This window comes from Xenopus laevis, chromosome 9_10S, assembly GCF_017654675.1.
Source record: "Xenopus laevis strain J_2021 chromosome 9_10S, Xenopus_laevis_v10.1, whole genome shotgun sequence".
NCBI lineage: Eukaryota > Metazoa > Chordata > Amphibia > Anura > Pipidae > Xenopus > Xenopus laevis.
In genome coordinates, this window is record NC_054388.1 from 47,112,646 (window position 1) to 47,138,428 (window position 25,783).

Consider the following 25,783-nt stretch of genomic DNA (forward strand, 5'->3'; position numbering starts at 1 on the left):
AGCAAATAATTCAAAAACTATAAAAAATAAATACATAAACAATGCAGAATTGGCTTTTCTCTAATATACTAAAAGTTAATTTAAGGGTAAACCACCTCTTTCAACTTTGATTTTGAAAAAACAGTAAAATAGGAAGTAAGTGAAAATAGTTCATTTCTGGCGAAGACAACTGAAGCTAGAAAATTGTTTAGAAAGTGAATAACGTTCACCTTTAAAGTTCAAAGGCTATGGCATGTTTGGCACATTACCTGGCACTCAGCAGTTCGATCTCAGTGCGTCTCTCCTTCTCCAGCTTACTGTAGGTCTCTCTATGGCGTTTGCTTTCCTCATCCAACACCTGCTCAGACTTTGTCTCCTGATCTTTTAGAAGCTCTTCCAGTTCATGGACCCTATAAAGAAATCAGGATGTTAGATGGGTACCAATCCCCATATGATTCCTCCCAAACTACACTACAACTATTTCCTTGTTTCACTCTGTTTGGTGATCACAGCAAAAAAACTTGTCCAGGAGTTTAAGGGGCAGTGGTAGAAAATAAACCAGGCATGGAAAGAATACAGTGGATTTGGGCTCCCATGTAAGTAACAGGAAGACACCCTCAGACTGTGTGAGGGAATGGAAATCACAAAATACAACAGCTGAACACAGTGTCGTGTCAAAAGGTGCCATAATATAGTTTTTTTTATAATCTGCCATACAAAAAAACCATGTTTCTCACCGATGTACCAGATGTATGTTCTCCTGCTTCAGTTTGTTCTTCACATCCCCATTAGTCAAGTTATCATTTTCCAGTTCCGTCACCTTCTTCTCTAGGAAACTCACCTGGTACCAAATATACAAACACATTATTAATCCCCTGTAATATGTAGTACAGCACTGGTTCTATATAAATATGTGCTATAGTGACACTTGCCTGACCTTTCTGCTATAACATTTTTTTAGTGCCTGCATGATAAGATAGTACCTAAGCAATACATGTGGGCCAGAAGAACAACTGTGCCATCATGTTATACCACTAAAGCATTAGTGCCCCACTATAACATGTTGGTGCCACAGGCTAGCTGGTGGTGAGAGCATTAGGAGCCACAGAGATGGTACAAAGGAAAGGGTAAGTACATGCCAGCTTTGCAAAAGAATGGATTTGCATCTGCCAAAAAAAAAAAAAAAAAAGTCTACTGACTGGCTACTCTCTCAAGAGTAGGGCTAAGTTTAGGCTCTCTGTGCCTGATGTGATGTGTATTATTTTCTGCTAGTGGTTCACTATCACACAAGCATGCTACCCATCCTTTCTGTACTGTCACACACACACATACAGTATATATATATATGTGCTTCTCACCTTCTCAGTAATGTCATTTTCACATGAGTCAATACTGTCCCTGAACAGATCTTCCGTGCTGCCATTGCTGCTGCTTAAGTTGCTGTTGTGAAATAGTTGCCTGCAAACCAGAGAACCTCATTAGGAGCTCAGGAACATGAAGTCTAACCAGTCTAATTTGGAATGTTACACTAAGGAATAGCAGACAAAATTGCATTAAGGACTGTAGTCACATTGTTGAGAATCATTGTTCCCTCATACACTGCTGCACCCCAGTGATGTTTTAATTGGGGGGCACATTTCAGCAAGTCACTTCTGCCAATGAAAATACCATTGGAATAAATGGCACCATAGTGGCCAGTTCAAAATCTTCAAAATTGCAGAACAAGGAGGGTACAAGAAAACTGGAGGCAAACTACAGAGAGGAAAGACATGATTGTTGGAAGGGCTTGGGTCGATGTTAAGTTTCTGGCCAGAGACAGGGGTTAATAGGTGCAGACTGAGATTCAAAATAGGCCCTGGAATTTCAAATACATAGAGGCCCAAACAGCCCCCCCATCAGCCCAATAAATAGTGACTGTCTATGGCATTTTACAGCACCCTCTCTGTTCAGAATGCTCAGATTTCCATTGCAACTGTAGGACCTGTATATGTGTCTATGATACAGTGAATTCACTGAAGTGGAAGATATGACTCACTGGGTATCTAAATAAATTGTCTTTCCCCCCCTGTATAAAATTAGTCATGCCTGCACAATGATCCCAAAGTGGTCTTGGGTAGAAGAATGTGCTTCCTTATTTATTACTAATATAGTGCAAGTTTGCATCTCTCTCTTACCTCCCAAATGCTGTGCTTGAAATCTTCCTGTTGGGGCTGTGGGAAACGAACAAACACATCAGTGAAAGCAAACATCAATACTGGAAATATAATGTGGCATGTTGAGCCTTCTAAACCAAATGCCTGGGTAAAGATTGCTCCATCTGTACGGCTTCTTTCCCAGGGAATGAGATCAGACAGTGAAATTTAAAAATTCAGCCTCTCACATAGTAGACTGAGTTAGTAAAGAGAGCTCAGTTCAGTACCTTACCTGTTGGCTTTCAGGTTCTTCAGACGAGCCTCCAGATCATTCAACAGAGTGATCTTTTTGCTGCACTGAGTGCAGTAGATGTCCAGTAATTCACTGTTGTACGTGTGTCTAGTTTTCCTGGGTGTTTGTCCAGCACTGTTGGAGAATACTCAGACGTCATGGAAATGCCCAGTGGTATCAAAACAGCCTATTGTGCCCACAAAGGTCTGTTTCTGTATGTTTATGCTGATTATAGTTATAACTGTCATATCCTCTCTCATTGTAGGCTATAGTGTACACTCTTGTCTGTATATATGTATATATAAATGTGGAATAGTACAAGGCTCATTGGAAAGCAAAGAGTAAGGGTATGTACCTAGAAGGAACAGAGGAGCCCAGGTCAGAGAGCGCATTGGTTCTACTCTCATCATCAGCACATGGGCTGCCAGGACTGTAGTCAACATCATCTCCTTCTCCATAATCTTCAAACTGCTCCTCGTTGCTGATTAAGGAGGCAGTGGAATGAGTTGAGAAATCTGAGCCTGCTGAGGGGTTAAGAAGATTCCTAGGGAAGAGAAAGGGGAAACTGTGGAGAAAACATATTAAAGGGAGCTGATTTGTGCCTGGGGTTACAGTGTACATACATAGTAACCACCTGATTAAGGAACATGGGAGAGAAACAGCCACTATACAGATTGGGGGTTGTGGTAATAAAGCCAAAGGGCTGGGACAAGGATGAGGCAGAGCACACTCCTCACTTCTGTTAGCAGATAACCTGGTGCACAGAGTACAGGGTACGGCAATCCCCAAACGAATACTTCCAGGAAAGATACACTGGCACACAAGGTCAATTGCAGTGCAGGGTGACCCCTTGCTGTTTATTTGTGCGGACGTACACGTCCGCACAAATAAACAGCAAGGGGTCACCCTGCACTGCAATTGACCTTGTGTGCCAGTGTATCTTTCCTGGAAATAAAGCCAAAGGGCTCATTTATATAGTGTGCAAAGTGCAATATGGAGTGCAATCAACATCTTGTTCCCAAAATGCACCATTTCCCCCCAGAATTCCAGGGTCATTGCAGTTGCAACAGGCTGGTATGCTAGATGTCTGGTGTAATTGCATCCACCAAAATTAATGCAACTGCATGCACATTTTGTTGCAAGTTGCAAAGAAGTCTGTCTGCCATAATTATTGATATTTTGTGTGAATGCCAACTATGGATGATTCTTTTAATGATGAGCGCTAAGAGAACCCTGCAGCCAACACCTTGGCAGGAGGTGGCGGTAACTGCATGGTTCTGCTGCATCAATAGGCTTGGCAGCACTTAATTCGGAATACATTTTGACACTAGTACCTGGTTTTACATGCAACTGACTATGGGAAAATAGTGTGGACCATAACTGCACTTGGAGACATAAATGAGCCCTAATATATTTTACTGAAGTTATATCAATCTGTTCAGCGAGAAAACTCTCAAAATGCATTTCTAGCTTATTTTGTATTATAAGGTCAATCATTTTATAACCAGAATGGTCACATATTGTCCGACTATTCATTCAGTCAATGACTTGAACAAGCCAGCTAGTGAGAGTGAAGTGCATCTTCAGCTAAGATAGATTTCTGTAGAAATTTCCCCCTGCTGATTCCATACACATAATATGATTAAAGGTAAGGACGATGGATGTGTCATTGGAACCATGGAACGGTACTAATAATATTCCATCTTACTGCATCCTCAGTGGAGTCAAGTTTATATCCCAGACTTTCTCCTACTTGTGTATTTGATGATCTATGTCACTCACCCCAAAACTATTAACAATTTAAATTGAGATTTGAAGTTGAACACATTTGCTGCCTTAGATATTCTTAGAACCTCGAGGAATGCCTGATAGAGCAAGGGTTCCATTTCTCATCCATCTGGGTTGGCCATTACATAACTGCCAGAGATCATAATATTAATGTTCTATTTTACTTCCTGCTCAGGAAAGGTCTGTGTCTATCACAGGTTTCTTTCTTTACTGGGTTCTGTGTTCTTGTGGTTACTGGCCCATCTGGGCTGCCCATTGCCTAACTACTAATTACGACCCAAATTACGGTCTGGTGGCCATATCAACACACGCTTACCCACTAAGGTAATAAGATATATAATGTAACAATGTAACACTTACTGGTCCCCAGGAAGATAGAGGCTACCAAGGCCTCCTGCTTTATCTTCATTCCTGCACTCGTCAGATGCCTCTGAGCTTGGCACACTGTAGATGGCGCTGTCCAAATCCGATTCATGTTGGGCATCTCTCTGAGCTAAGGTGAGACCATCCTCATATGCAAAGAACTCAGAGTCGCTGTATGTACTCTCTGTGTCCAGGAAAGCCCCCTCTATGATCTCAGGGCTCTATAGAAACACAAAGCACATCCCATTAGTACTGAGGACTGATATGTTGGCTCTTCCACTCACAATCACACCAGGAATGCATCCTCTGACCTTGGCACTGGGAGAAAAGACTTGGGCTTTGGGGCCCAACTCTAAAATATCTGCTGTTTTCCTTTTCTTAATAAGGGCTGAGACTAGACTCGATTGTATAAAGCCAAGTACAGATTCCAGCTGTGGGCTCTATTCCAAATTATTGGTCACCAACTTGCTACCCATGGAACACTCATGATAAAGCAGAAAGTATACCTCATCACAGGAGCTCCTTTTCTCTCTTTTGGCCAATAAGGCATTTGTCATTTGTTCCTTCGCTTCTTAGGGTATCATGGGATAGAGATTTATTATACATGATGAGTTGTGCCCAACCAGAAAAGAAAATGGCTACAATTGTAGAAATACACTGGTTCTACCCATGAGCGAGATTGGTAGCTTTCATGAGAAAGTACAAGAATGATTGTACTGAGACAAGAGAGAGACTGGTTCAACCAAATCATATTGGGAATGGTTTCTTTTAGTACAGAGCCTAGATTTACCATACTTTTTTTTTGAAAGATTTTATTTATTGATTTTAACATAGAAAAAGAAGAAAGAAAAGGCTGAAGAAGAACGAGAGATAAGAGACAAGAGGATGGGTTATCCATTTACATTACATTCCAAACCCACATCAAATAAAGTCCGGGTATTCAATCATGTTACACTCAATAGCCATATCATACATAAAGTCTGTGTACCTAGGCTCTGCTTTACTGTGAGGCAGTCCCAGCAGCTTGTTGGTCAGCCAACCAGCAATTCCACACTTTTCCAAATTTAGCAGGACAGCCTCTCGCCATGTAAGTAAGCTTTTGCTTTGGAAGCACATCATTTATTAGTTTTTTCCAATAGCCAATGGTTGGAGCTTCAATGTCTTTCCACGTCAAAAGGATGGCTTTTTTTGCAAAGTGAAAAAGTTGTCGAAGGCACAGTCTATCACAAGGAGGAAGGTTTAATCCTTTGGTGTGCCCCAGGAGACAGTATTCTGGAGTCCGAATTACAGGCAGACCCAGTGCAGTATCAAGATGTGTAAGAATCGCCGACCAGAACCTTTACACTTTAGGGCATTCCCAGAACACATGCATGTAGTTACCTTGTTCACTGTTACATTTTACACATACATCCGGATACCCTTGATAAATACGTGCCAGCCTGTGTGGTGTTAAATAGACTTTGTTAATAAATTTAATATTGATGAACCTATCCCTGCTTGATATGTTGTTGTCTGGTATTTGTTCAAGTAAATCTTTCCAGGTTCCCTCATCAAGATGAGGGAAATCCTGAGCCCATTTGTGACATACATGCTTAATAGAATCAAAGTTTTCTTGCACCAGAATAGTATAGAGTGATTTGGGGAGGAGTGGTTTTCCAAGGTAGTTTCCGTAACTGTGGGGATTCCTTCTGGAAACTGGGCAGAGTAAGCATGCCTCAATTGTATGAATCTAAAAAGCATACGATTATTCAGACCAAATTCTTGCTTTAACTGATCAAATTGTTTAATACCTTCTGGCTTAACTATATTATGTAAATGTTTAATCCCTACAGTTGCCCACTCACTGACATTAGGGATAGTCGTAAAGTGTAAAAGTGCTTTGTTACCCCATAGTGGGGTCCATTTGGACCAGCTGTGCCCCCTCCGATATGCCACAGCCACAGTTTTTTGGAACACCTGAACTACCGTCTTCAGGGGAGGTGTCAACTGGTAAATTGATGGGAGCCCCCTGTGCAGCTGGTTGGCTAAAGCTTCAAACGAGGAGATTACTGCTGCTTCTATCACTGTAGCCTGATTGTTCGGGTCTGGATTGAGCCACCACCGGGCATACACAAACTGGCTGGCATAGAAATATAGCAGAAAATTTGGAAGGGCTAAACCTCCTTTCGTAGCTGGGTCTCGAAGCATCCGGGTGGCTATACGTGGACGCTCACCTGCCCACACAAAGTTTCATACACATGCATCCAGCCCTTTAAACCATTGCATGGGAGGTATAATTGGTGCGTTGTGAAAGGCAAAGAGAAACTTGGGGAGGAAAACCATCTTCAGAATGGGACAATGGCAGAGTGGACCAATGCTGCACTTTCACTCTTAGGGAACTGAGTATCGGGGCTAGATTAAATTCTGTAAACTTTAACGGGTCTCTGTGTATTGCCATGCCTAGATAAGTAAAGGAGGATACCCATTGTAATTGAGGGTGCGGGTTCCTAGTACCACATTTGTCAATGGGAATAGGACTGACTTTGCCCAGTTTACCCTAAGGCCAGAGTAATCTCCAAAGTTTGTACCCTCCCTCAACAATTTCGTGAGAGCCTCCCTGGGATTGGCCAGATACACCAGCATATCATCCTCATAAAGCGAGATTTTCTCTTCAAGTCTCTGTATTTTAAGCCCTTCAATTTCTCTGTTATTGCGGACTAGCACTGCCAGGGGTTCTATGGCCAGGGCAAATAAGAGGGGCGACATGGGGCATCCTTGCCTGGTACCCCTTGCCAGTGGGAAACTGTGGGAGAGTTTTGCGTTCACCTGCACTCGAGCCACCGGGACATCATACAAGGCTTTTACCCACTTAATAAAGTGGTTCCCCAGGCCATACCGTTCCAACAAGGCCCACAAATACGGCCATTCAACAGTGTCAAACGCCTTTTCGGTGTCCAGTGCGACTACTACTCTCTCTCCTGTAACTTCATGCGTCGCCCAGATATTATTATATAGTCTCCTGATATTTATGTCTGTGGCCTTATTCGGCATGAAACCTGTCTGATCTGGGTGTATTAGGTGTTCTATCACCCTTCTCAGCCTGGTGGCAAGGATTTTGGCTAAGACCTTAACGTCTGTATTCAGTAAGGAAATGGGTCTATACGACTCACACTTTTTGGGGGGTTTCCCTGCTTTCGGTATTAAGATAATGGTGGCTGCCTTCAAGCTGTCTGGTATTTTGGCCCCATGAAGTATAGAGTTAAAGAGAGAACAAAGCCTGGGCGAAACTATAGCACTATGTGCTTTATACCACTCTATGGGGAGTCCATCTGGACCTGGGGCTTTCCCATTTGGGAAGTCATGAATAGCTGCTATAACCTCTTCTATGGAGATTCTTTGATTAAGGGGTTCTTCCTCTTCTACTCGTAGGCTAGGGAGTGGAATACTGTCTAGGTATTGAACGAGGGATTCAGGGGGGCGTCGGAATTTAGAGCTGTAGAGGTTAGTGTAAAAGTCCACAAAATGGGAAAGAATCTGTTATCGATCCCTAATTTCTTGACCCCCTGCAGTAGTCAATCTTGGGATGGCTGTCAATTGTGAGGGTTCTCTGGAGAGAATCGCTAGGAGCTTGCCACATTTGTCACCGTTATCGTACCATGAAGCTATCCTGCGGAGTTCCCATTGGGAGTACTTATGAACATAGGCTAGATCAAGGTCCCTGTGGGCTAACTCATGGTCCGATTTCTGCTGCTCAGCTGGATCTCGAACAAATTCTTTTTCAGCTACACTCAGCTTATCCCGAAGGGATTTAAGTTCTGCGTCCTGCCTATTCCTGGCTTCCTTAATTAGCGAGATGTACTGCCCTCTCGTGTATGCTTTACTAGCGTCCCAAGCAACCTGTTCGCTCGTGGTGCCCTCATTCCATTCCCAAAACTCCTGACAGAGCTTCCTAAAGGGTTCACTTACAAATTCATGATGGATCCATTTTGGGGGGAGTTTCCACTGTCGTGACCCTTCTACCCCTCCTATTTTAATAACCATCTGTATCGGGGCATGATCCGAACAAATTCTAAGGAAATTTAAAGGAAATAGAGTCTACCAGCTGTAAAGCCAAAGGGGAGGCCAGGGCCAGGTCTATCCGGGAAAGAGCAGAAGTGGACACCGTATAGCATGTATATTGACGTTCTAACGGATGAGACCACCTCCAAACATCAGTTAAATTAACTCCAATCCAATCTCCCAACACCCCAGTGTCATTTCTGAGCGGTCTCAACCTATCCACTTCTGGATTCGGGACTGCATTAAAATCTCCAAACCAGAATGTGGGAAAGTCCCCAATACCAACTAATTTCCCAAGAATCAGTTGCAGCAGAGTTATATCACCTGGCGGGGGAGAGTATACATTGACCAATATCATGGTGTACCCACTGATTGTCACCTTAAGAATTATATACCTTCCATATCTGTCTGAGATTACTGCTTCAACAGCCGGTTGTACAGTCTTTCTAAACAGGATAGCCACTCCCGGGGAGTAGGAGGAATATTCTGCATGGAAAGTGGGGTGTAGCCTCTGTCTCTGCAGCGCTCTGACCCTTTGGCCTATCAAGTGCGTCTCTTGGAGTAGGATTATATCCGTCCCCTGTTTTTTAAGGTGGTCTAATACCACTGACCGTTTAACTTTATCATTCATGCCCTGAACATTCCATGATACTATCTGAAGTTTAGTCCCTGCCATAGTATTGTGTATCAGCATATGACCTAAAGCAGTGAATACCACAGTACAACTTAAAACATTTTTTGCGGACACCCATCCGAGAGAAGTGAAAAGAGAAAGGTTGAAACACAGAAGAGCAAAGTTTACAAAACAACCCCAACAGACCCCCCACCCGGTATCCCCCGCAAAATATCTGGAGATACATTTTCCCAAAACAGGTTAACTGAGCTAGAGCTCACAACGAAATCAAATACACCAGTGTGTCCGTGAAGCTAACGGATTCTGGTCAACTGTTCACTTGTGTTCCTGGTATAGTCTGTGCTGCTGGAATGGGAGTGCGCCGCTAGTGCTATGCGTACCGATCCCAATGTATGCATAAGGAGGGAAGTCCATTGGGCCCCTGCAAATTAAAGTTATAACCATGTACAAGAGTTCCCATATCCAGGGCCATAATGAGTCTCTATCAGCCTTTGTTTAGATAAATGATGGGGCCAATGTCCCAGTGCCAGAAAGTACCCAGGGTTTAGTTACTTACAGTACCATACTTGTAGGCCTTAAGTCTCACTCCTCAAGGTTGCGGTGAGCGTGGTGGAATAGTGGGTTGACTTGGCAGGCTGTTGTGAGGAGGTTGCGGGCGTGCGTCTATCCACTGCTGTGCGCTGTCTGGCTGGTCAAACATGTGCACTTTGCCCCCTTCAGTGATGCGCAGCTTGGCTGGAAAGAGCATGCTGTAGCTGAGCCCGAGGTCCCGAAGCCGCCTCTTGACCCCATTGAACATGCTGCGTTGTCGCTGGAGTGCTGCTGAATAATCCGGATACAGAGACACACGGGCCCCCTGGAAGTAGATGTCTCCCTTTCTCCGAGCAGCCTGCAGCGCTGTATCCCTGTCACGGTAATTCAATAACTTGATCAGGAATGGTCTTGGTGGGGCGCCAGGTGGCAGTGGTCTTGTAGGGACCCTGTGCGCCCTCTCAGCCACAAATTGATGAGAGAATATGTCTGCTCCCAGCATATCTTTAAGCCATTGCTCGGCAAATAATTCAGCATTGTGCCCCTCGCTCTTTTCAGGGAGTCCTACCACTCTAATATTGGATGGCCTCTGCCTGTTCTCCATGTCCTCCATACGATCCGTTGTTTGCTTAAGGAGTTTATGCAGTTGCGTGATCTCATGTGGTAGTAGAGTAGTGCGGTCATCAAGGGCACTCACCCGCTCCTCCAGGGCCCCAGTCCTTCCTCTAAATGCCTTGGACATCTTGTTTCAAAAGGGACAATTCCACTTTAACCTCCTCTATTTTGGCAGTCAGCGTGGCCGTGATAGTGGTTTGGCAGGAGGTGATGGCGTTAAGTACATCCTGCATTGTTGGAGCAGGGGCCTCCTGTGCCTCAGTAGCAGTGCCTGGCTGATTGCTATGATCAGCAGGAGGAGGGGAACTGCGGGCGCCATCTTGGACCGTGCTGCGTGCATACTGCTCCAGCTTTGAGGCAGCATCTGCTCGCACCCACTGCGTATGCTTCCCCATTACCGCGTCCTGCAAGTGCCTGGGTATGTTCGGCGTTACTGGAGCTAAGTTTCAAAAGTTTTTTGGGACCGTAGTATGGGCTGCGCAGGATACTGTACACGGAGCTCCCCTTTTGCGCTGCTTACCGGCTCGGCATGCGGCTCCGCCCCCTTCAGATTTACCATACTTAGACTGGAACTGTACAGAGACTGCTGCCACCAAAACATATGGACTAGTTCCTTCATAGGACTGTACAGAAACTAGATTTGCCAGAACATACTGAGAGTGGTTCCTTTCATGGGACTGTACAGAGCTTGGTTCTACTGAGGCATGAGAGAGAGACTGGTTCTTTCATGTGACTATATAGAGCTTGGTTCTACCGAGGCATGAGAGAGAGAGAGAGACTGGTTCTTTCATGGGACTGTACAGAGCTTGGTTCTACCGGGGCCTGAGAGAGAGAGACTGGTTCTTTCATGGGACTGTACAAAAGAAAGAATAAATTCTTTGTTGGGAACATACTGAATCTAGTTGTATCCAAACACGAGACAGAATATGGTTCCTTTCATAGTAACATATGCTGGTAGTATTTCTTTAAATTTCACCGCAGTGTCAGCGAGGAAAAGAACTGCACATGTATAGCTTGCTTGCTGAGGCTGTGACCTGTGAAACAATAAAGTTCTGGGTGCGTGAGAAATACTGTATCATTTCCCTGTAAATGGAATCACTATAGTGTATATTTAGTGATCTCAGAACTATCAGGTGTCATTGGAATGAGACTTGGGGGAACTATCTGGTCCCTTCAGTACACTGCTAAACACAGTCCTATGTACCCTGGACAGAGACTGGTCCGTCTGAGCTAAAGACCCAAAAATAACAGGAAATTCTGTTATAAAAACTATAATAATGATAGAGGATTATAAATTGGTGCAAGTGAATATTTATGGGCGTAACATCTGTCACCGATAGTGTTTTATTGTTGTTATCTTAACTTACCCAATGGAGATGCAGGCCCTCATCCCACCAGAACTTCTGGGCAATAAAGTGCATTTCTCTATAACCTACTGCAAACCAAGCTCAGACCTATCAGCTCAGCTATGATTCTGGAAAACACAAACTACTTCATGGTGGATTCCACAGGCCTGAAGGCTTGCACTTGAACCACTGGTCTTGGTGATAGAAGGGAATGGTATGGGTTCTCATGCCCCAACCTAAAGACGACTGATACTGAAGTAAAAATATTAGTGTACAGATGAGAGAGGAACTTGCCCGGGCCCCTACTAATGAATCATCCAGATAAAGGAACCAGTTAACTGTAAAATGGACTCACTGTTTACTCTGGATGCATTGTCTTGGGTCTATTTCTATGGAGACCTGACAGGTTGGGAAGTGGAATTTCTAATACTGTAACAAACTGGCACGCATACACATTCTGTTCATATAATAAAGATTTGGCTTGTTGCTTTGCTGTGGGGGGTGGGGCTGTATATTAACATTGGGGCAGTTGAAATCATATTTATGCCCTGATGAATTAATGGGTTGGGAATCATATGCCTCATATATACAAGAGGCAGGACAGGATCTATCTAAAAGACACACAAAATAAATAACGAAAACCAATTGAAAAGTGGCTTTGAATAGCCCCATCAATAGCACACTAAAAATGAATATCTCCCTTACACACTTTATAAATGCAGGGAGACGTACTGAGCATTGTTTCCCTGCGCTGCAGCCAGATGCTCACTTGCTCTTAGAGGACACTTCCCTGCGCTTATGAGACTATTAATTATTACTGCCATTGGACTGAGGACTTGTTAGCAATCATTCCATTCTTCTGGCTCAGTATCCTCAGGGGAACCCTGTGCTCTACAGAAATACAATATTCAGGCCACTGCGAAATAGTGCCTATATTTAGCTGTATGCTTGCTGCATGCACCAAATGCAGAAAAGAAACACTGCCCTGACTATGTACCCAATACTCTAATAACCATCCTAGTGCTTATACTGCTTCTGTACAACATACACATACAGCATAGGAAACACTGTCTACTCCATGAAATGGAGGGGATCCGTGTGTTTGTGTGTGTGTGTGAGTGATTATAGTTCAGCTTGCTATTCTTTACTCCAGTGCCTTTGTCAGGGCCCAGCTGAGAAAGGTGGTTGCAAAGTTATTTATCCCAGAAGGTCCTTCAAAATGACACAAAGGCATCCATTCCAATTATAAGAGAGGTTCCATTTTATAATTTGTAAAGGGTGTTTTTTTTTGCCATGAGAGCTGTAAAGTTATGGGATTCTCTCCCTGAACCAAGAAGATGACAGAAGAGAAGAAGATGGCGTCCGTGAGCTCCGCTGGGCTCACTCTGCATGTTTGGTCACTATTTCAAGAGGGGACAGAATTCTGGGGTAAGACTGTTCAGGGAGAGGCAGGGAGGGGGGCAGTGGGGACTTAGCATTGACGGGGGTTTAGTTCTCCTTTAAGAAAGAGTTGTAGGGTTTTTAGCAAGGGAAAAATACAGGGTTACAGAAAATAGCTCTTGGTACAAAGGAACTGCTCTGATTACCATCTTGTCAGGAAGGATTTTTGAAAATTGAAAAATTGATGAGGCTACAGGATTTTTTTTGCTTTCCTCTGGATCAACTAGCAGTTAGACAGGTTTCACTTATACAATACATAAAAGGTTGAACTTGATGGAGAAGTTAGTTTTTCAACCTGTGTTATGGTGTATGTAACAATTGCCTGTTCGCCAGCAGATGGGGAAAGAAGGGAAATCACTTGACCCCACCCCCTACCTGTTACAGGTGCTTCATCTAAAAGGTGATAGCAGAGCCAAGAGGGTATTAATAGCATTGCCACCTCTAGTGTTTTGGCCCGTATCTTGTTTCCATAGACAATAACAGAGGAGTGTCTGTGGATTCTCAACAATGTATTGTCATGATACTCTTCCTCTTGGGCAAATTCCTTTGCTCCTTTCCCTTGAATTATGTAATGCCCCAAGATGGAAATACAGGAGAATTGAAAGTGATTGGCTGAGGAGCCCAAGTCCTACAATAGTATATCATGAGACCATGTTCTGTTACTAGATCCTTGTGTTTCTGCATGTACCCCCATGAGCGTAGAAACAGATCTGTGACAAATACTGGTATATGAGCTGCTGTGTTTGCCAGTGAGCTGCTCAAACCCCACAATCTCACACTTACACACAGCTCAGTAAAAGTGCAGTAATTTTGTGGTTCACAGAATCTCCCCCTCATACTTACATACTAGTTTAGTTTCTGCACACTAACTCACTTGTCCAATAACCTGGATGCCACCCTCACATACAGGTCAGCTTGAACACAATATTAGCGTAAGTAATAAAATCTCTTACTGACGTGCGAGTCACAGGGTTTCACAATAACGTATAGTTGAGGTTGAGCAGAATTTTAGTGAGAGTTACAGAATGTCACACTTGTGTACAGCTCATGAATCTAACTATGGAGATGAATGATGTCATGTGAAGCTCAGGGAAGACATTACAGGAAAGGTGGCACCTTATGCCATTAAAGGGATACTGTCACGGGAAAACGTTTTTTTCAAAACGCATCAGTTAATAGTGCTACTCCAGCAGAATTCTGCCCCAAGTCACATGACTGGGGCAGCTGGGAAATTGACAAAATGTCTAGCCCCATGTCAGATTTCAAAATTGAATATAAAAAAATTTGAGAAATGGATTTCAGTGCAGAATTCCACTGGTGCAGCACTATTAACTGATGTGTTTTGCAAAAAACATGTTTTTCCATGACAGTATCCCTTTAACCCACTTGTGTCTTCATCTAAGTGTGAACTCATGAGCCACGAGCTGGAGTAACCAGGTTAGCACACAGAGCTCTGGCTTGTTATTCTGATAGCTACATATACTTTCACATAGCTTCTCATGCTCTCCTGCCTACAGGCACTCTCATGGTACACCCACTTTTTCATGGAGTCAACTTAACTTCAAATGAAAAATGTTAACTTAAAGGGGAACTCCAGATCCAAACCAGAATTTGATAAAGAGGCCCACATAACACAGAAACCCCTAATATACCCATTACGGTCACCTGTTTATTCAAAAAGTATGAATAGATGCAATTTTCTATGCTGAAGTCCAGCTGTTTAACAGTTCTTCTCTTTCTGCATCATTTGAAATCCTGGCAGGGAAGGAGGGAATAAACGCTGATGTTACAAATTGTAACAACTTCTCAGGAACTACATAACACACAATGCATTGCACTATGATGTTCTGTTCCTTATTGAAATCAAGTGTGCAGGGAATTGTGGGGTTTAGAGGATGCAGTCTAAGGAGAGCTGGCTGTTGATACAAAGTAACAGTAGTCAGCCAGCTCAGCAAAGTAGTCAGACAGATCAGCAAGGGAGCAGGGGGCTAGGCTTAGGGAACTGTTCCAAACCATTAAAAATCATGAAAAGTCTGCATATTTTTTAATTGATGTATATTGCAAACTTATGTTTGTGTGGAGTTCCCCTTTAATAATCCCAAAAGAGATGAATCTATGGTAATGGTAAATAATGGTTTACCTGCTGACGGGGGGGGGGTAATTGACTGCAGATCTTGATAGAACAAGTTATGTTTCTGAAGCTAAAAGATAACAGTGATGAGACCAATTAGCAGGCTCTAATTTCAAAAAAGTTTTGGAAACTTTTCATTACATTTATTCACTCTTCAACAGATAATCATATCAACGATAGTTCCACTGGGGAGTATTTTGAAGTGAACTCCCCTTATACAACAATCTTCCCAAAGTTGGTAAAGCAGCCAAGTCCCCAGTTGGCAGGCCTATAGTGACTGGAATTGTGTGACCTGCTTTCAGAATTGATAGAATTCTTCTTTAACTTCTTCTACAACATCTCTCTAGCTATGTTAAAGGAATTGTTCAGTGTAAAAATAAAAACTGGGTAAATAGATAGGCTATGCAAAATAAAAAATGTTTCTAATATAGCTGGTTAGCCAAAAATGTAATGTATAAAGGCTGAAGTGATTTGATGTATAACATGTCAGTCAGAACACTACTTCCTGCTTTTCAGCTCTCTTGGTTTACACTGACTGGTTACCCTGGCTACCAGACAGTAACCAATCAGAGACTTGAGGGGGGGGGGGCACAGCCTATCTATTTACCCAGTTTTTATTTTCACACTGAACTGTTCCTTTAAGGACAATGGTCATGATTCTTAGTATCATGCATTCAGTGACATGGAAATCTTCTTCTATTTCACTAACTGAAAAGTTGCTTAGAATTGTCCATTCCATAACCTAATAAAAGTTAACTTAAAGCTGAACTACCACTTTACACAGTGTATGATGTATTTAAATAATAAGGATCTAAATTTAACATGTATGTGCATATTTTTAAATAATTCCATTAATTATCTGGACATTCAATGGGGTGAGAAACAAAAGGTCAGTACTACTCTTATCAGAAAGACTTATAGCCAATATGATATTACAGGCTGCTTCATGTCACCCCCCACGTGTATTATGGAACATACCTGTGGGACAGTTTCTTAGACTTAGATGAATTTGCTCACACTCTTATGAGACTCATGTAATGTCCCAACCTGTCATATACTGTAATACTGAGTCAGGAACAATAGGCTCTTGGTCTTTTACTGAGACCCCCCTTCCTGTATTTTTGCAGTCAGCTCCCAGTGCTCTCAAATTAAGAACAAAATCTACCGATTTTACAGACAGACCCTACTATGAATAACATTTTGTCTGAGGGTTGCAAGTTCATCTCACGTAGGCCTAGAACTATGGCAAATAGAGTATCCCCCAATATTTTGTAGAGAAATGAGATGAGAGAGAGAACCTGGTTAATAAGAGTATACTTGTAAGAGTATAATCAGATGTGGGTACCTGATCATCTTCCAGTACCTTTACAAATTGTTTAACTGGTAAAAACTACCCTATAAAACATTACATTAGTTGTAATTCAAAAAATCAGCACTCACTGTTGTAGTTGTGACGAATGCTTTTATTTCATACAAATTTACATCTTAATCCATTATATTTAAATCTATATTGGAAAGTTGCTTAAAATGATGTGTTCTTTGATTTTGGGGTTGCCTTGCCCTTTAAATAGGTTTCTAAGTGTGCATTTGTGGTGTAGCCAGTGCCAGGAAGGTTTGAAATGTGTAAGGCTTTCCTTTTTTGATATGTTGTTACAAATAAATATTTTTTACTTGACCTGTTTGTTGGAGTCTATCACAGTGTGCACCCCTTTTTACTCTATCTTTACAGATTCCTGCTCCCATAAGATGAAGGTCTGGGACTCAGCACCCAACAGTAACATAACTTAAGCACTCTGTAGTTGAGATCTGATCAGTAGCTACACAGCATTTCCTTATCCCCCAGAAGGTGAGCACCGGCTCACCAAAATGAAAAACACATTAAAAAACTTGGATTCCTTCCCAGGATTTCTGCTTTTGTTTTGGCAAGTACTAACCTGTACAGTCCCTTTAGGGTGTCCCAAAAGCCACCATCTCTTAGAACATATTTTGTGTCCTAGGCTGGGTCCCACTAGGGTAGGAATCCCCAACCTTTTATACGCATGAGCTATATTCAAGTGGAAAAAGTGTTGGGGAGCAACACAAGCATGAAAACAAAAAGTTCCAGGGTTGCCACATAAGAGCTTTTGATTGGCTATTTGGTAGCACCATGGGAACTGGCAGCCTACTGCTACTCGCATTACTATGGGTTTTTATGCAACCATAACTTGCCTCCAAGCCAGGAAACAGGCCCCTGATTTGAGGCCACTAGTAGCAACATTCAATGGGTTGGTGAGCAACATGTTAGTCACAAACCACTGGTTGGCAATCATTGCACTAGGGAATTCATTGGTACTGGCAGGCACGTTGGACCACAGATACAAGTTTGTATTCACAGATAAAAGCTATTGGCACATCTGCTATCCCAAAGCTGCCCAGCTACCGTGCTACCCTTGCAAGATACTAGTAAATACAATAAACACACACACAATTTGCTACTATGCTGCACTACAACAGTGACTCTCGTGCAAACGAAACACTGGCCTTACATATGGCAAGTGACTTACTGTAATATTATTATGATTAAGGGACACCTGCAGGCTAGAGAGTATGGGCCATTAATGCAGCTCTTAGTGAAGTGCAGTGATTGTGCTGGGCATTGGTGCAGAAAGTGCACACAGAGAGCCACAGCCATAAAGCAACATACTGGTACATTAAAGGCAATTCAATGGTTCCTTTTCCCTCCCAGGCACACATGGGGCATAAGAGGTTTTGCATTACACAAGGCAGAGCATTAATGTACTAAGTGAACTGAACACATTGTGCTTGTATCCCAGCCAAGGCAGCCCTCTCTTTCTACTCCTTGCCTGCCTTGCTACATAGTGCAAACCCACTCACCCGCATTCCTCTCAGCATGTGCCACTGGGGGTGATGTCTGTAAGAGAAATCATTTGTTCTTATCTAACTGTGCAGTCAATACCTCAGCTCCAATCACTCTTATCCTTGCCATGTGAGCTGACATTTTCCTTACTATTGCCATACTGCATATTTGTGTTATATAAAAGATATCACAGTGCAGAGTAGTAAGGACTTACAGTATGAAATTAAAATCTATATCCACCTTGATTAGTAAGACTTGCGTATAACAAACTGAGTACAATACTCACTAATACTCTAACAATACTGTTCTATGAGTAACAACTCTAAAGTATGTTACACAATAACAGTTGTAAACCCAGTAAATACACTCATTTCAAAATATCCACTTCTACTCTTCAGTGAAACAAAAGCAATGTGCTACAGGTTGTACAGATGGTAACAAGACATGGAATATTCTTACAGAGCATAAGCACAGTTGCTTATACAGAGAACAACAAGGCTTTCAATTGTTATACACAATGAGACAGGACTTGTCGGGAATATATTGGAAAAGGTTTGGTGCGGTGATATATTGTGTCACAATAGCTCATATACTTCGGTATTATTATGCAGAGACTAAAAACACTTGGGATGGTTAAATAGAGTTAAGGTTAAGGAAGGTTATAAAGAGAATAACTCGACATCTGATATATAATGATATGTGAGTTATAGAGTTAAGGACAAGTTATGATGTTATACAAAGCATAACAAAACTCGGATTTTTGTAGCTTGTAATGATTACACAGAGAGTAACAAGGGTGATGATGGTTATACAAAAAGTAACAAGATTCTGGATAGTTATACAGTGAGTAACAAAACTCTGGATGGTTACACAAAAAATAATGAGCTTTAGGATGGTTACACAGAGAGTAACATAACTCAGCATGGTTATACAGTGAGTAACAAGACTTCGCATTGAGTAAAAAGTGAGTAAAAAGACTCTGGATGGTTATATAGAGAGTAACATTACTCTGGATGGTGACGCAAAAAGTTACAAGACTGGTTATACAAAGAGTAACATGATTCTGGAGGTTTCAGGAGTAACAAGACTTGTGCTTGTTATACAGTGAGTAACAAGTCTGTGCATGGTAACACAGAGTACCACAACTTTAGATGGTTACAAGACTCTGGATGGTTATACAGAGAGTAACACGGCTCAGCATGGTTATACAATGAGTAACAAGACTTTGGATTTTTGTACAGTGAGTAATATGCCTGGGGATGGTTATACCAAGAGTAACAAGACCAAAGATGGTTAAAAAGAGAGTAACAAGACTCTGGATGGTTATACACTGAGTAACAAGTCTCTGCATAGTTACACATAGAGCAACCAGACTCCCGATTGTTACACAGATAATAACAAGACTCTGGAAGATTATACAGTAATATGCGTAGGGATGGTTATACAATGAGTAACAAGACTCTGAATGGTTACATAAAGAGTAACCAAACTCTGGATGGTTACACACACAGCTAATAACAAGTCTATGGATGGTTACACAGAGAATAACAAGACTCTGGATGGTTATACAGTGAATAACAATACTCTGTATGGTTACACAGAGAGTAACAAAACTCAGCATGGTTATACAGAGCGTGACATGATTATGGATAGTTTCAGTGAGCAACAAGACTTGGGCTTGTTATACAGTGAGTAACATGACCCTGCATGGTTACGCAGAGAGTGACAAGACTCTGGATGGTTATATGGAGAGTAACAAGACTCTGGATGGTTATATAGTGGGTAATATGAACAGAGAGTAACCACACTCTGGATTCTTACACAGATAATAACAAGACTCTGTATGGTTACATGGAGAGTAACAAGACTTGTGATGATAACACAAAGAGTGACAAGGCTGAGGATGGATAAACAGAGAGTAACAATACTTTGGATGGTCACACAGAGAGAAACAAGATTCAGCATGGTTATACAGAGAGTAACAAGACGCTGGAAGGTTATACAGTGAGTAATAAGGGTATACAGTGAATAAAAAGACTCTAAATAGTTACACAGAGAGTAGCCAGACTCAGGATGGTTACACAGCTAATAACTAGACTTGGGACTGCTATACCAAGAGTGACAAGACTAAGGATGTTTATATAGAGATTAACAGAAGATGGGAAGGCTATACAGACAGTAACATCTGGGGATAGTGCTATAAGGCAAGAGGACGTGGCCTGGGTAGAACTGACCCTGTGAGATGAAGGCAGTAACCAGGGGGCCATTCTTACCTTGTTCCTGAGAAGTGTTGGGCTGCCATATTGCAGACTCTGACTGGCCAGTGCAGACATTCACCCCTAAGAGTGGTACAGTCTGATGTGGAGGTTCTGCAGCCAGCAGTGGCTATGAGGGAAACAGCTGACTATACTATACAGCAGTATGGAAGGTTTTGCTTGATCACTGTGCAAGAAGTGGGTTGAACACTGTTCTCAAGCCCTTCCCACTGTCCCTGTTGCTAAGAGACAAGCACTGTCTGAAGCTGCCTATTAGCCATGATATCACCAGACTGGGTGTCAGGCTCAGGGAGAGAGGAGAGGGGAAGTTTTGGTTTCCACCCCACCCAAACACACACTTTGCAAATAGTGTCGGTGGGACCCCCCCTTCTCAGCCTGGGAGTGATCTAACCCAGTTACAGATTATTTAACCTTTTCCTTGCCTTACACTCTACTGGAGGCTTCTGATCAGGATGGAGCAGCGGTTATTTATTCTTCCTGCGGTTATTTATTCTTCCTGTGTTCCTACTGCTCAGCACTCTCCCACAGCTCCCTAACTCTATTCTCCCTTAAAGGGGAAATAAACCCTATTCAAAACCAAATTCTCATTATTGTGTGCCCAGAACATTCCCTACCAGTTAACATCACCCTACGCTATTAGTGTATTATTTATATTTCTACTTGTATGGAGTCACCCAGCACTTTTTCACTTAATAGCACTTGTATCAGGCGAGATCAAATGAGTTTGTATTATTCTGTACAAATGATATTTTATTTACATAGCTCTGATATGTTACTTAGCTCTTTAGCAGAGTATTGCACTCAAAGTGCTTTGCATCTTGAATGTGATTTTGCTTAGTAATCTACTGGGCAAAAAGTAATGCAGAACTGCCCTGAGTAATGTTTTATCATATTTTATCAAGTCCCTTTTGCCTCAGCACATCTCCCTGTTTGTGTTGTTCCCCAACTTTTTACATGTGAATGTGGCTCTATGGTTAAACAAACAAACAAACAAAAAAAACACTGCCTTACATGAAGTTTTTTCATTAAATCATAACTGTTTCTTGCTGCTACACCCAGTGCCTTTTGGGGGTTTTAGTTAAAACTGTTTGAGGTTCAAGATGATGCTTGGTTCCATTAGCTCAAAACAAGGTATATAGAAACATTGGGATAACAATCAACCTCAATAACACTAGAGATGAACTACAGTACAACTCCCATCTTAGAGATCTTAGCATAAAACTAGGTGTAACAAAGCCATACAATGTAATGTACATTTTATTTATACACTGCTCAGGTTAAAATACCCTTTCCCATAAAAATAAATAAAGCACATCACTTGAATAAATGAATAAATATCATGCGCCCATGGTAGGTGGCCAGTTCCCTACAGGGAGAATTGCCAAGTCACTGTTTTAATATCTGCAGCTGGTGTTATGAAGCCGGATAGATCCCCTTTTAACAAATGGCAATCACTGTATCACCAAACCCAGTCCATGGCCATGCGCTTTCCAACACTTCCATTTTTAACACAACTGTGTTTGTTTACAAGAACTCCTCTCCATTCCTGTACTTGGCTTCACAACAGTCACCTTACTATTGTTCCAGGGGTACCCAGGGCACAAATAAGCACTCACCCCAAATCTCACGCTGACTGGCCTTCAGACTCGGTACCCTTAGTTCACAAAAAGGTTACACACATATAGAAACATTGGGGTAACAATCACCCTGCACTAGTTCCAGGGTTACCCAGGGCACAAATAAGCACTCACCCCAAATCTCATGCTAACTGGCCTTCAGGCTGGGTACCCTTAGCCCATAAGAAGGTAACAGATATATAGAAACATTGGGGTAACAGTCAGTGTCGGACTGGCCCACCGGGATACCAGGAAAACTCCCGGTGGGCCCAGGTGGCAGTGGGCCCTCATGCTGCTAAACTTTTGGCCTATTTCATGGCCATTCCCTATTTCTATGAGAACAAAGTGGGTAAATAGATGAAATAATATATTATAGTATGTAAAGAGAAGAGAATAGAGGTTGAGTGAGGAGAGGAAGAAAATAGTACTGAGGGTGGGTCCCTGGTCTAAAAACTTTTGGTGGGCCCCTGGTCTGAAGTTTTTTGGTGGGCCCCTGGTGTCGCAGGTAACAGTCACCCTGCTCTAGTTCCAGGGGTACCCAGGGCACAAATAAGCACACACCCCAAATCTCACCCTAACTGGCCTTCAGGTTGGGCCTTATTAGCTCATAACAAGGTTACAGATATATAGAAACATTGGGGTAACAGTCACCCTGTACTAGGTTCAGGGGTACCTAGGGCACAAATAAAAACTCACACCAAATCTCATCATATACGTGTGTAAAAAATGTCATTCTTGTCGTGCCTTGTTGTCTGTATGATGTCAGTTTAGTTGTGCTAATGCATGTGTGAAAGATATCCATTTGGATGCACCAATTCATGTGTGAGTAATGTCAGTTTATGTTAATGCATTCCTCCCAATCGTTTTCTGAGGGACAGTCCAGATTTTGACCCACAATCCCAGATTTATATTAAAATGTCCCGAGTTTCTCTTTGATTTCATGCACTTATGCCTGAAAAAGATACAAAGTTTCTGAAATGTAATTAAATAAGAGGCTTGTGGCAGAGAGCCCAGAAAACTCAGCACTTGCATTTCAATACATTCTTAATTATTTAAGATGAACTAGTCTCTTGGTGGAACTGAGTCTTATAGCTTAAAGGGTAATTTCACCTTCAATAGCAAAACTGGTATTACACTTAAAACATGGCTCTAAAATTCCCAGAAATGTGTTCAAACAAATAACCTGACAAATTTTGTAAAATTGACATGGTAATTAGGGTGTGTGGCATTTCTTTTTTCCCCTCTTTTCATTTTTCAAATGTGGCTTTGGTAGCCTTTGGTGGCTTTGGCTCCCTCGGCGGCTTTAGTAGCTTTCCAGGCCCCCCTTAGCACTTGCAATACATCAGGCCCGGGATGACTGTACCCCCTATGTCCCACTGATAGTGGCCCTGCTCCTACCTGCGAGAGAGTGGACAGGGAGAGGAGCACGACCAGCTGGGGGGGATGTAACTGATAGATAGTAGTTGCAGAGCGTGCTGCGACCCTCCAAAGATATTTTTGCAAGAGGATCTTGCACCATATAGTTACACCACTGGTCGAGAACATATTATAGCTACAGATGAGGTACATAACAGGATGGAAGTACATTATAGGGAAATGCACAGATGGAGCACAGAATATGATGGGAGCACATTATAGGCACAGATGGGGCACAGTATTGGATGGAGGCACATAATGGACACAAAGGTACAAAGTCCAGTATTGCGGGTATATTATTGGCACAGAGGAGTAGAGGATTAGGGGCACGTTACTTTTAGAGCAGGAAGAAGCTCCTAGGGCAGAACAGAATCTCTTTCTGTTTAACCTCGCGGTTGCTGAGTAACTAAGAGCAACATGTGAAGCGCTCAGATTCCCAGCCAAACAAATACCTAAAGGAGCATAAATGTTTCAATCCCATTGTGAACAGGACAAATCCTTTTGTTAGTGACCACAAGGGCCTATTTACACCCTGTGCACGCACCCTACAAGCTCTGGTATCTTCCACATTCCTCAGTGGCCCCCAGGATTTTTAGCACAGTTTATGCACAACTGGTAACTTTATTAGTAGCTTAAAAGCAATATTATATGTTACTATAATTCAATTTCATTGTACAGAATTCCTAACATGGACCCACTAGACACCTGATGCCAATAAAGTGCCTCTTCCTGGCTGTTTTCACAACGTTGCTCATGTTATTTGTACACACCTTCTTTGCAATGGTCTGACTCGTCCCTTTTCATGTATGGGTTCGGTCTTGGTAATCATTTCTCAGGTTAAGAAGGATGGTTATGGTGGATGGCAGTGGAAAATTTCCTACATATTCAATTTCAGGTGGCAAGCAGCCGCCCAAGATGCCAAGGCAGGGAACGGAGACAGTGTATAATTTTTGCCTGAATAGCAGGGTGAGATCAGGGCAGGAAAGAAATATCTGTCATCAACATAGAAGAAGTAGAAGAAGCCATAGGATGTGATTCTACCACTGAGTTTTCTGCAGAGTTGCACAGAAAACTGCCTCCGGAGAGGGGTGGGGGCCCGGCTGCATGGCCTGCACACGGGCCCGCACCTCCTAAGTTCCGTTACTGTTCTAGTACTCCAAAAGGTAGGATATGACCATAAGTGGACGGGGATTATTTTGGTTGGGTAGGCTAAATGTGCACACACACAGGCACAGTGGGAGGGCCCTGGTGCGTGACGTGCAGCTGGGCCCCGCCCCCCTCCGTACAGCCGCATTTGGCCGCATTTTCAGCGGCGAACGGACTGCCGGGGGCCCTGAGGGGGTGCGGTCCCTGGCCCGCTCTACCCCCTGCACCCCCGGTAGTTCCGCCACTGCACAGGCAGGGCTGTATTTAGGCCCGATGACTCCCTAAGTTGTGCTCGCTGACGTCACATGATGTATTCAGCGGAAGTGATGTCAGTGCGCCGTGCACATGACGTCACTTCCGCGTTCTTTATCGCCCCTCTACCCCTCACCTCAGTTACAGATTTCCTATGGAAATCCGTGGCGGAGGGTGGGGAGGGTTTAAAAAAACAAACACAAAAAATAGGCACCCCTAGGCCGCCCCCAAAACCCTAGGCACAAACACCTCGGGGGCCTATATATAAATACGGCCTGCACACAGGCTGACTAAAAGATAATTTGCAATCCTAATTTGGCATTCTAGATAAATTAGCCTAAATGAGTTTTAGTTACTTTTATTTTTGAGTCAGGTTTAGAGTTTTGCGGCTTTTGCTCAATGAATCATTTTCAATTGTGCCTGCTGGGCACAGTTACAGGGGAAGTAAAAGGTGCCACATAAGGACACGGTATATCCATTGGTTTCAACTTGCTTTAGATGTGCAGCATTTTCTGACAAACACACATAGCACTAACAGACAGACAGGTAATCTAAGTATATGGACTAGGATTTCAAATAGACCCATTGTCATCCAAAAACAATTTGTTTTAAAAAAATTACAAATTTTACATTTTTAAATGGATACTGTCGTGGGAAAACATGTTTTTTTCAAAAGGCAACAGTTAATAATGCTGCTTCAGCACACTTCTGCACTGAAATTTGTTTTTCAAAAGAGCAAACAGATTTTTTAATATTTAATTTTGAAATTTGACATGGGCTAGACATATTGTTAGTTTCCCAGGTGACCAAGTCTCTGATAAACTTCATTCACTCTTTACTGCTTCACTGTAAGTTGGAGTGATATCACCCCTCCCCCCCCAGCAGCTCATCAGCAGAACAATGGGAAGGTAACCAGATAGCAGCTCCCAGG

At 42.6% G+C, this 25,783-nt stretch overlaps 1 protein-coding gene across 3 annotated transcripts in view; it reads right to left on the minus strand.

The window, feature by feature from the left end:
• Positions 1-25,783, minus strand: part of LOC108702867 (rab11 family-interacting protein 4) — a 44,774-nt gene that overhangs the window by 5,901 nt on the left and 13,090 nt on the right. Inside the window, exons 1-8 of one of the 3 annotated variants that reach the window (XM_018238619.2) lie at positions 20,420-20,607; positions 4,552-4,775; positions 2,759-2,968; positions 2,404-2,538; positions 2,154-2,189; positions 1,338-1,437; positions 717-820; positions 249-389 (exon numbers count right to left, since the gene is read on the minus strand). In XM_018238619.2, the coding sequence (XP_018094108.1) occupies positions 249-389; positions 717-820; positions 1,338-1,437; positions 2,154-2,189; positions 2,404-2,538; positions 2,759-2,968; positions 4,552-4,775; positions 20,420-20,479 (1,010 nt within the window). In that variant the 5' untranslated portion in view covers positions 20,480-20,607. Of the gene's footprint in view, positions 1-248; positions 390-716; positions 821-1,337; positions 1,438-2,153; positions 2,190-2,403; positions 2,539-2,758; positions 2,969-4,551; positions 4,776-20,419; positions 20,608-25,783 lie in introns of those variants that run through there. The other 2 variants (XM_041578154.1, XM_018238621.2) reach the window with 2 other exon arrangements.